Source organism: Protopterus annectens, chromosome 10.part0, assembly GCF_019279795.1.
Source record: "Protopterus annectens isolate FY-2018-M chromosome 10.part0, PAN1.0, whole genome shotgun sequence".
Lineage (NCBI taxonomy): Eukaryota > Metazoa > Chordata > Ceratodontiformes > Protopteridae > Protopterus > Protopterus annectens.
Window position 1 is genome coordinate 1678352228 of NC_056744.1, and position 12180 is coordinate 1678364407.

Below are 12180 nucleotides of genomic sequence, written 5' to 3' on the forward strand. Positions count from 1 at the left end.
GTAAATGGGCATAGTCATGCTGAGGAGTTTTGTATACTCAACTGGTTGGGTGACTGTGTTTGCTGAGAGAAAGGTAAAAGGAGGGGTTGTTGGTGATGGTTTGCTACTGGTAAATAGCATTAACTGAGTCTTTTTGGGGTTGAGGATTAGTTGTAATTTACTTAGATATGTTTTGATATCATTAAAAGCTTGTTGGGCTACTATTTGGAGGTTTGGTAAGGTATCTGCAAAGCAGATTAAAGTTGAATCATCCACATACTGAACTACTTTAGCATGTGTTGTGGATGAGGTTAGATCATTAGAGAAGATGGTGAAACGATGGGGACCTAGTATGGATCCTTGGAGAATCTGACTGAGGCAGGCAGAAGTGAGAGTTCAGATTTCCATCTTACTGCTTGTTGTCTATCAGAAAGATAGCTTAGGAACCAGGAGAGGGAAGTCTTTGATAGGTTTAGTGAGGCAAGAGTACTAAGGAGTTTCTGATGGGTGACAGTGTTGAACGCTTTTGACATGTCTAGGAAGATTGATGCTACTTGCTAGTTTGAATTTCTGAGTTGGTTGATGGTGTTAGAGAAATTAATTAGTGCTTGGTGGTGCTGTGTCTCAGTCTGGAACAGTGTTGGGAGGGAGAAATAAGGTTGTGAGATAGCAGGTATTGTAATAATTGAGCATGTATACATTTTTCTATAATTTTGACATGGGGAAAGGATGGCCATGGGTCTGTAATTGTTTAATTCTGTTGATGTTCCTCCTTTATGCAGAGGGGTGATATAGGAAATTTTCCATAATTTTGGGACATATCATTCTGCAATAGACCTATTTACCAGACTGGAGATAGGCAGAGCTATGGCATCTGCTGAAAGTTTTAGATACTCATTGGGGAGCTGATCAGCTGCTAAGGATGAAGGTTTCAGTTTTTTCAGCATCATTCTTATGATGTTAGTTGTGACAGGTTTGAGGTCAAAAGACTTGTTGAAGTGTTGTAAATTGCAAAATATATATTGCAACTTGTTTTCCTATGTCTTTTTGCCCTCTACTGTTTTAATTTCTATTCTCATTCATGTTTGAAATGCTTCTGCTGTTCTAAACAAGGATGCCATCTTAGATTTGTTTTCTTCCTGGTTTAAAACTTCTGTTCTATTTGGATCTGATTATGTCAACAAAATATATATGCAGACTTAGAATTACAGAGCTGTCAGTTTTAGAGGGTCATATCCCCTTCAGACCAAGGCATATCTAAGGTTCTATTCATAAACACTGGTCCCAACTGAGTAATATACTCTGCTCAGTTTGGCACAGCTGTGCCTCTGAGTCATAAAGCAATATAAAGACCTACCCTTGATTTGGATTACATGCCTACTTCACCCATCAGTAACACCATATAAGTGCAACAATGGATAAACCATAGCTGCATAACACTCAGTGGTGTCCTAGAGTCTGTTCACTTAGGTAATCTGCTTTCCTCATTGAGGTGAATAGGTTCAACTCAGGTACCATTCATGTGTACCTATCACATAAGTTATATAGAACCAAAGTCTTTGACGTATTATACTGTGCAACTTTCCAATGCACAAGGACATTTGTGATGCATACAGACCTAAATTTCATAAGCTAAACTCAAAATATCCTCACTCGGTTGCTTAACTTAGCAGCAAAGTTTTATTCATTCTTCAGGTATGTATTTTTTTTTTTTTTTTAAGAATCACTTAAAAAAACACTTTGTATGTTGTACAAGATTGTAGAAAGTGGCCTTCCATAGTCTGCAAAGTTTTATCAGTACACTGGTTTTGGTATATCAACCAGTTTTCTTGTTATGTTAAGACTTGAACAGCTGTAGGAGTCTCTGTGCTAAAACACAACCAACTGGGCAATAAATAGCACAGGTAATACAAAGAGCAAATAACACTCAGAAATCCCTAAGTGCTATAATGTATTTCATTCATTTTAACACATTCATCGGTGCTTTTTTACGTCTCATTAAAATGTTCATGAAATCCACACCACTGTTGGTAAAAAAGGAAAACACTTTAAGTTCATTACAAATTTTGTCACTAGCAGAAATGCTATTGGGACATTCTAAAACAAATCTTAGTGTTTTAGGCACTATATGTAAACATACACAATGACCTAGATACAAATTATCATAAACCACAGATTTGTATCTTCATGTCTTCTTTTCATACAGTGTAATGAGTTCTCGTAAAGTACCCGACTCATCATTTTTAACAGTAGTCAAAGCATCACAACCTTTGAAGGCCACAAACAGATTAGTTGGAATGGCACAAAACCATGTCAAAGTTTTCCTGATGACATGCTGAAATGTACTTCATACAATTAGTATCCAATGTATTTTTGGCTAACATTAATACCTGGATTTTCCAAATTCTGTTGCCCCAGTGGGAGAGAAACAACCATCACTCCTGTGTTGTCAGCTGGCCCTTCACTGAAAAGATCTTTAGATATTTCCAAAATTTATGGTACAATGTGGTACCAAAAAAAATTCTCTTTGACATTAATCTTAGTAATGATGTGTAAAAAAGCAAGCAGAACTCTAAAACCCCAGTTCAAAATTCAAAAACAGAAGGTGTATTGTTGATATACTGAATGAAATATAAACACTCCTCTTTTATATCTTCCCAAATAAAAATTAAATCATCCACAAAACAAGAATAATATGAAACTTTTTTAGCTTGGCAAAAGCTGGTACTACAGTGGCACCCATAGCTACTCCCTTCATCTGTTGATAATATTTTCCATTAAAAATAAAAATAAAATTATTTAAAACCATTTCCATTAACATGCAAATCATGTTTATCTTTACATTTTCCTATTCAGTGTATTAAACCAAAAAGGAGTAAAAAAAATCCATACCCTGTATTATAGGCATTAAACTATGTAAAGATGTTCCATCTAATGCAAATAAAAATGTTTCTTGAGCATTAAAGGTGTAACTTTTTTTTAATTTATTTATTTATTTTATAAAATCCCATGAATCTTTGTCAAATGAACACAATTCCTTAACAAGCAGATTTTAAAAAATATCAAATAAACTGAAATAATGTCTGAAACAGTTCTACTAGCTGAAATAACAGATCTGAAATGGGACTTTTCAAGATTTTTTATTTATTAGGTATACCAACCCACATTTCTAATCGGGTTTATCATTATATATAAAGAAAAATCAAAGATCTGTCTTAACTTCAGTGTAACCTTGATCTAACAACTCTAACAGGACATAATGTATTTATATTTTTTGTTGATATGAACTAAGGTCGCCATCTTATATTGTGTGCCATTATGTAACAAGTCTTTGATGGTATCAATATAATACCCCCCATTTGCTTTTATAACACATAAATCCTCCTTAACCTGAAGTGTGTGCAATGCTGATATTTTTTCTCTAGTTAAATTATAATATTTATACCCTGGGATTCAGTAAACACTGTGTAGGATTTGCACGAAGCCTACATGGAGTTTACATTTTTGCATGGTGAACTGCAGCACTCATTGGATAGCCATGCTGTGCACTGCATTTAAACATAAATAAGCATGGTTTTATGGCTGTCAACAGTGTTGCTGGGTAGAAAACCATGTAAGTGAACACAGATACTACTCATGTTTAATTCAGTGCACTGATGGTCCACAGTTTTGCATTGAATGCCACAATGATCACCAGGGCTTAACAGATAGCTCTCAGTCTCTTAGTGCAAGATATCTGGACAAAGGCCAACATAATGGGGGACAATGGCTCAGAAATAGGGAAAGATTTGACATAATTGCTCCTTAGAAATGTACTACGATAACAAGGGGTTTGTGTGAAGATACATTTTCTGAAAGATTTGAAGTCTGAAACTCAAATATATGTAATTATTCCATCACATCAGTCCTGAGATCATCCAAGTGATATGGCAGAAAACCACAAATTTGATAAGGAACAAACCAAATGATATACAAGGTAAAAAATCTGGATAGTCTGTGAAAATCTAGATAGTTGAGCGGTCTGATATGATCCAAACACAGTACAAGACAGTGGACACAGTGCAGAATATTGTGAAATCCCATTCCTGACATTATGTACTGATGCTGTGTAAATGACTGCCATGTACTATAAACACTCAGGGGAAGTGTGTGTATTGAAAAGGGACACACAGATGAATTGTAAGAATGAACACATGGAAAGAGAACAGGTGAAACAAACTAATGTACAGCAGATGAGGGTATGTCAATAGAAGACAACTGTAGCAGCAACACCAATCACATATCAATATGGTACTGTAGGGACTACACAGTGAAAATGTGTATTATGTGACTGTCACACAAGGTGACATAACTATGGGGAAGACTGGTAAATAAACAAAACACTGCATAAAGTTAGTGCACCACTTGGCTCTTTATTTCCTGGTACCTCGGCCTTTCGCCTTCAAGGGCTAAGTTAATTCCACATAACCAGCACCTTAAATATACATATAATTGATTCATTGACAATTCCATAATCAATTAGACAATCAATAGTTAATTTCCATGGTAACCCTACAAAAGTCCCACTACTTTCCTTATCCAAATGCACTGTACAAATGTGAGTACCTACCCAAATAAATACATTATATAAAAATATTTTTTACATAATATACATATAAACATGCATCAGTTATGTACCCTTTACCCTGGGAGACTAAACCAGGAAGTTTGTTTGAATTTCTGATTTTTGATGAGTAAATATCTGGTGTATGTGTTTTCAGAGTTTAACTCTTAATTTTTGTAAAATGTTAAAGAACTTATGGGAAAATGTAATTAATGTAAGATGGATGGGGTTTTGGTAATGTTTTTTAGGAGAAAGTTTGGGTGCATGTTTATGTGTATATTATGTAAAAAGTTTTTATTTTTATTTCTTCAACAGTAATAACTGATCATATGTGCAGAGTATTAGCAGAATTTGTACTGTCTCCTCCAGAGAGAGGGCTGACAACAACATAATAATCATGTTGTAAAGGCAAATGGACTGAATGAAGTGTGTCAATTAGACATGTGTGAAATGGAGAGATAGGTATGGGACATTTTTTTTTGTTTTTTTTTAATTCAGTAAGAGAGGACTGCTGGTTAAAAGATGTAGGAATGTCTGGGTCAGATAAGTGGGTAGGTGAGGAAGCAAATGTAAACAAACAAGAGACAGGGACAGTGAGGGACACAAAAGGTTGGAGAACACCATGATTGGGGTGAGGGAGGGGACAACACAGGCTCATGTCCATCAAGCCTGGAGACAGTGAGACTGTCTGAGACACTAGAGTCTGTCATCACTCTGCTGGTGGGTGGAGTAATTGATGTCTTCTCTCCCATGAATAATGAAGGAGAGCAGTTTTTCCATATGGTGCAGGTGTAACCAATGACCCTACACACCAATGCTGGTATCTCCCAGTAGGTGATAAAATCACAACTTCTACCACTGCTCCCGGACAGTATCACTGCACCAGCTTCTGAGGCAGCACTACCTGAAGGCACAGGTAGTGCAGGGGCAGCAGAGCCAGTGCTGCTAGGTTCGCTCCCAGACAGGCTGGGCACTGGTGCTGGAGCCAGTGGAGCAGTTGCAGGCTGTTCCACTAGGGCTGGCCTACCTCACTGCGCTGTGTAGTATTTAGTGATGTGGTACAGATGGATGACATGGAGACATTTTGATGACACATAATAGAAAATAAAAAAGAGAGAAAAGGCTTGGGTGTGAGAGAAAAAAAGAGATACAATTAGTACCATGGGGATGCACAAACCAGTGTACTGCTTTGTGCCAGGGAGGTTTACATCATGCTAGATCACATATACAGACAACAATACAGATTTCCATACTGAATCGGTCAAGGCCCGGGTTAACAATGACCATCACCAGTACTGCTAAGGAACAGGGTGCTGATGGAAATTGGACTACTGTTGAAGGAAGAAGAAGAAGAGGAGACAGGCATGCTGGGAGGCTGGAGGAGAGGAGGGAGGTTGAATTTGGAAGTGAGGCTAGGAACTCTGAATGTTGGCAGTATGACTGGCAAAGGGAGAGAGCTAGCTGATATGATGGAGAGAAGGAAGGTTGATATATTGTGCATGCAGCAGACCAGATGGAAGGAGAGTAAGGCCATGTGTATCGGAGGTGGATTCAAATTGTTCTATCATGGTGTGGATGGGAGGAGAAATTGGACAATGGTTATCCTGAAAGAACAGTATGTCAAGAGTGTTTTGGAAGTGAATAAAGTGTCAGACAGAATGATGTTTATGAAGCTGGAAACTGATGATTTGATGATGAATGTTACTGGTGCAGATGCTCCGAAGGTTGGATGTGCGATGGATGAAAAGAAACATTTTGGAGTGAGTTGGTTGGGTGAAGTGGTGGTGATTGTACATAAGGGTGAGAGAGTGGTGATTGGAGTGTATTTCAATGGCATGTTGGTGAAGGGAACAGAGGGGATCAGGAAGTGATGGGTAGGTATGGTGTTAAGGAGATGAATGCAGAAGGTCAGATGGTAATAGATTTTGTGTAAAGGATGGACATGGCTGTTGTGAATGCATATTTTATGAAGAGGGAAGAGCATAGGGTGATGTACAAGACTGGAAGAAGATGCACACAGGTGGAATATATCCTATACAGGAAGGCCAGTCTGAAGGAGATTGGAGACTGTAAAGTGATGATGGGGAAAGTGTAGTTAGGCAGCATAGGATAGTGGTCTGTAGGATGATGGTGATCAAGAAGAGGAGGATAGTGATGGCAGTGCCAAGTATCAAATGGTGAAAGTTGAAAAAGGATGATTGTGAGGTTGAGCTCAGGGAAGAGTTAAGACAGGCACTGAGTGGTAATGAAGAGTTACCAGATAGCTGGGTAACTAGAAGTGGAATTGTCAGAGAGATGCAGAAAGTAGACAGAAGTATAAGGAGATGAGGCGTATGGTGAAGAGAGAGGTGGTGAAGGGGATCCCCTTTACTTGATCGAAATTACACTTCCAGAAAATTGAAAGGACAAGATGACTTCACCGAAAACTTCCTTTTATGAATGATCTGATCACCAGAATTTTACTCTGGGAAAGGACGCAGTTGGCCATCATAGTGAAACTTGCTATTTCCCCCACTGTAGTTTGATCTTGGAGCTGGTATATTTAGTTAGTGGGGTGAAGCCCCCCACTTGGGTGGGTTTTTTTTTTTTTTTTTGTAGTTTTGACCAACTGCATCCTTTCCCAGAGTAAAATTCCAGTGATCTGATCATTGAAGAAAGGAAGTTTTTGGCGAAGTCGTCTCATCCTTTTAGCTTTCGTGTAAGTGTAATTTTGATCAAGTAAAGGGGATCTGGCGAAGGATAAGGGTTATGGCAAGTTGTATGAAAGGTTGGACACTAATGAGGGAGAAAAGGACCTGTACTGATTGGGTAGACAGAGGGACTGAGCTGCAGCAGGTTAGGGTGATAAAGGATATCAAGGAAAATGTACTAACAGGTGAGGAGAGTGTGTTGAGTGGATGAAAAGAGTACTTTGAGGGGCTGATGAATGAACAGAATGGGAGAGAGAAGGTTGGATGATGTGGGGATAGTGAATCAGGAAGTGCAATGGATTAACTCAGAGAAAGGAAGGACAGCTATGAAGAGGATGAAGAATGAAGAATGAAAAGGCTGTTGGTCTAGATGACATACTGTGGAAGCATGAAGGTGTTTTGGAGAGATGGCAGTGGAATTTTTAACTAGATTTTTTTAACAAGATCTTGGAAAATGAGAGGATGCCTGAGGAGTGGAGAAGTGTATCGGTACCGATTTTTAGGAATAAGGGTGATGTGCAGAGCTGTAGTAACTACAGAGAGATAAAATTGATCAGCCATAGCATGAAGTTATGGGAAAGAGTAGTGGAAGCTAGGTTAAGAAGGGAGGTGATGATTAGTAAACAGCAGTATGGTTTCATGTGGGGAAAGAGCACTACAGATGCGATGTTTGCTCTTTTCTGCAGGGGGATTGAAGATTGCTACAGTTAACAACACAATCTGATTGATTTCACATGGGTTTCATTTAGAACTGTCATCCAAGTTCTTGTTGAAAGTATATTAATGGACATATAAAGGAGAAAAAAGTATTACCCCTTGTGTTACTGCTAATTGTGATGATGTTATCCTTATCTTTTTTTTTTCACTTCCAGGACCATCCAGCATTCAGAGCATACCAACATCTGCACAAGGTAAGCCAAACATTTTATGTCAGAACTGATGAGCAATTCAAAGAAATATTTCAGTGTATGATGTTGATGTCAGGACTGCTGTGTGTATTGCTGTTGCTGTACTGCCTAATAGCGGCTGTTCTGTTATTCTGTTGGCATATACTGGACTATGGTATATAGTGTTGGTTGCTTATTCTCACAGGTGATCCCGACAGTGAAAGTGTGGGATTTCTACTACCTGATGTTATGATGTCAAAGTATCAGTAGACTCTGATGATGATGGTGGCCAAACAGAGGCAGACTCAAGGGGTGCAGAGGTTGAATCTGACACTGAGGTTAACATACAGCCATTCTCTGAAATTCCATCTGATTCAGCCAGTAGGACTACACCTACCCATTCCAGTGAGCCCTCAGATAATTGTACAGGTGGAGGGCAAGACAATTGAGCAGGGATGTGTGGTTACTACTGCTTCAGTGTTTGTTGACTCTGGCCATAGCCAAAGTATGAGTAAGGTGTCACACAAGAGGGTTGTTAGGGGCACTCAGAAGAGGCCTGCTGTCCATCCTCCACCTGATCCAGGTGCCTCTTCCCATGAAGCTCAACATATGTTTAGGATATTTATGTGGACAGAGGCACATTCCCACAGATGCTCCAGGGAAATACTTAGGGTTGTAGATGTGGCACAGGCTGACATGCATGACTGCCTCCACCATGGTGACGATTCAATGGATCGGATGAATGACACATTGGGATGAGTAGTGTCTGTGATGGAATGTCTGCTGGGAGGGGGACAGCATTCTTGTGGGCATATGTCAGTGACATTATCTGCTGTTAGCCAACATGGTCATGCCTGATCATGTTCCCATAGTGGCAGTACTTCCACTGCTCCCTCAGTGGGTGAGCTGTCCACACCCAGATGTGGCAGGCCAATTTGTCATGGTTCTGGGCATCCTCGTGAAGGGGCCTATCCAGCAGACATCAGTCACGTTCAAGTAGCAGCAGTGCATCTGACCATGGGCATGAACAGTTTAAAGCCTAGCAGAGCCAGTTCTCATGGTCAGAGATGAAAATGATATATGCCACCTCTGCCATGCATGGCTCACATCTGTCTGACATACTAAGATGGAGTGTGACTGTCTTGAACACATCCAAGCTCTGTACTAGATCTACAATTTCACCTGGAGGACCCATGCAGACACACACACACACACACACTAGTTATATGGTTCAGCACTGCAGCTTAAAACTCATTTTGTCTCACTAGTGATTTGTTACTTTTCCAAATGTCTGCCTGCTTCTCTTCTTACTCTCACACTCACCAACCTTTTGTGTCAGCCTAGGCTTCGTGCCCTGTCACAACATCCTGTGCAAGTGATGATAACTGTGCCATATCCCTGTTTTGTATCTTTTGGTTTAGGGATATAAGTGTTGTGTCTGATGCTCAAGGTGCATAGCTGACTTAGTGCTCAGTATATCTGCATTTGTGATCTTGAACTGGTAATTGTACCTTTGACTTATATTAGTCTCCAAAAGTTAAACAGTTGACAGCATCAAAATGTTTCCATCTTTATTGTTAATGACCTTGTGAGGGTTGTGAAGTCTGAAACTGCAATGTGTACCACAATTTTCTAACTTTTCCCTTTAATGGTTTTCCAGTACAAATGTATGGTGCTAAACTGAGGGCAGCCAGTGACCATCACTACTTTTGAGAGATATGACTGTGTGAGCCTTTGATGCCTGAGGCCTATTACTTAATAATGGACACATAAATGTCAAATATGTCTCTGCTGTCACATGTTAAGGTCATTTCTGTACACACTGCCCACCTTTTACTTGTTTACACTACCATGTAACAACATGCAAGGATATACCAATCATTCATATTGTTACACAATACACTCCTTGTAAATCCAGCAGTTGCAACAGTTATAAGTCCAGGGCTGACTCTGTCTGATGCATGCAGTACATAGCCAATACATAGGGAGGTAAATGTTGTGACTCGCATCAATGTTACTATATTTATGTGCATAGAAGGAAGGTTTTAGGCCCTTAGGTGGTGAGTGAGTGTGCTATGCATGGCCTCTTAGCCAATGCAAGGACATATTGGGCATGCCTATGTCTGCCTACACCCATGGCAGCTGCTGCTTCCCCCCTCTGACTGCTCACCTGCAGGTGGCTGTAGTAACCTCGGCATTGGTGTTAGGCTGTGTGTTCCTTCCTGTTGCTGATCCTGCTGAAGCTGTTTTCTCAGGATGATGTTGTGTAGCATGGCACATACTGTGAATGTTTCAGTACATGCCGTGGATTGTACTGCAGGATTCAAACAGGTGTATCTAGGCACTGGAACCACAATACACTCTGCTGCTACCCTGCAATGAAGCTTTATGATTCTCTGCCAACACCCTTACCACGGTGTAATGACAATAACCCACAGCGCAACAGTGAAAGCTATGGTGAGATTTACTTGCCACTATTTTTTGGGGCAGAGCCAACTGGTTGTAAATCCCACCATAAGCCACACCCCTAACCTGAGTGATTGCTTAAGTGATACATTCTTGAGTACATACAAAGGAAGGAATAGCTACAGTTTGCCCATCTTAAGTGAATGAGCAGAAGGGGCCTGTTCATTCAAATCCTTGATCTGAGTTGGTGATAAAACTTTTGACATTAAAGTATAGATATTTTACTTACACACTCGAGGTATAGAAAATATTAACTATCAAATAAGAGAAATGTTTACATTTAAGAGAGTATGGGAATATAAAAACACATAAGATAACATGGCTCAGCACAACATAGCTTATCATATAATAAATCAGCGTGCTTTCTCAGAAAACCTTTGGATAGAACTTAAAACAGTATATACCAACATCATTTTCTATTTTTTTACAATTTTTATTTTTAATATTCTATCCTTTCTATGAAATCTGAAGAGGAAATTGTTGCTGTCAGGTATATAAAGATTTAACCATGCATCTGATATATCACCTATCTATAGACTGTAAACAGATTTCCATACTTTAAGTTCTAGTATCCCTTTTAGTTGAGTCTTATTTTTGTATGAATTAACCAATCATTATTTAGTTGTCCAATGTTTTCTGATGACAGGTATGAGGAGTACATCTGTGGTAGTGACCTGAGGTCCACGGTTGGAATAATCATCTGTTGAGGTGATCCAAGGTATCAGTTATGGTTTGGAATACAGCGGTAACAGTTGTGTCATTCACATGTAAGTTTTTTACTCTCTGTTTATACATGTTTGTCAGTCACTTTCATTTTTCTTTTACCTTTGAGGATGCCGCGGTGGTACGGCAGTAGCATTGTTACCTCACAGCAAGAGGTTCTCCCGTTCGATTCTCGGCTGGGCTTGGGAGTGCCTGCTGTGTGGAGTCTGCATGTCCTCCCCGCGGTTGGGTAGCATTCAAAAGACATGCGTGCGTAAATGGGCGTGCCTTCGTTGAAGGTTGGGTGTCAAGCTGGCATTTTGTAAAAATCTACTGCCAATCATTAGTGGACCGGAGTTCCGCTGTGGCGACCCCTTACCGGGAAAAGCCGAAAGACAAACAACTTTGATAATAGTTAGTGTACATCTAGAGGAACAAAAGGATGTGTTAAGGATCTGCATTATGTAGGACGTGACTATTTATCCCTGAGCAGATTTAACTGTATATGCAAACATCCTCCAGTTATGAAGGCTTCTATCATGCAGAATTCACAAGCACTGCTCGCAATATGAAGCAATTGGCTCAGTCTAGTCTCAGTGGTAATACAAATAATAAACATGTATTAACCATAAAATTCTACTGGGGACACACACCCTTTCCAAGATGGACCCAGGAATAATATATGTGTAAGTAACTTTTTCAGTCACACAGTAGACATAAGGAGGCTTTGAGATTCAAAGCCTAGACTACAGAAAGAATAGGGATAACCACACATACTGCAACTCCCCTCATGGCAAACTTTAGGGCAGTTTTTTGACAGAGGTTTCTGATAACTGCATTTAGCTCACAGCAG

At 39.6% G+C, this 12180-nt stretch overlaps 2 protein-coding genes across 2 annotated transcripts in view; both read right to left on the reverse strand.

The window, feature by feature from the left end:
• LOC122814414 overlaps positions 1 to 929 on the reverse strand; it is a 156891-nt gene extending 155962 nt beyond the window's left edge. Inside the window, exon 1 of the mRNA XM_044086997.1 lies at positions 825 to 929. Within this exon, the coding sequence (XP_043942932.1) occupies positions 825 to 929 (105 nt within the window). The remainder of the gene's footprint in view (positions 1 to 824) is intronic.
• Positions 930 to 1939: 1010 nt separating this feature from the next.
• The window catches only part of LOC122814415 (gastrula zinc finger protein XlCGF26.1-like), a 145085-nt gene continuing 134844 nt past the window's right edge, over positions 1940 to 12180 (reverse strand). The window contains exon 2 of the mRNA XM_044086998.1: positions 1940 to 2003. Coding sequence (XP_043942933.1) covers positions 1940 to 2003 — 64 coding nt within the window. The remainder of the gene's footprint in view (positions 2004 to 12180) is intronic.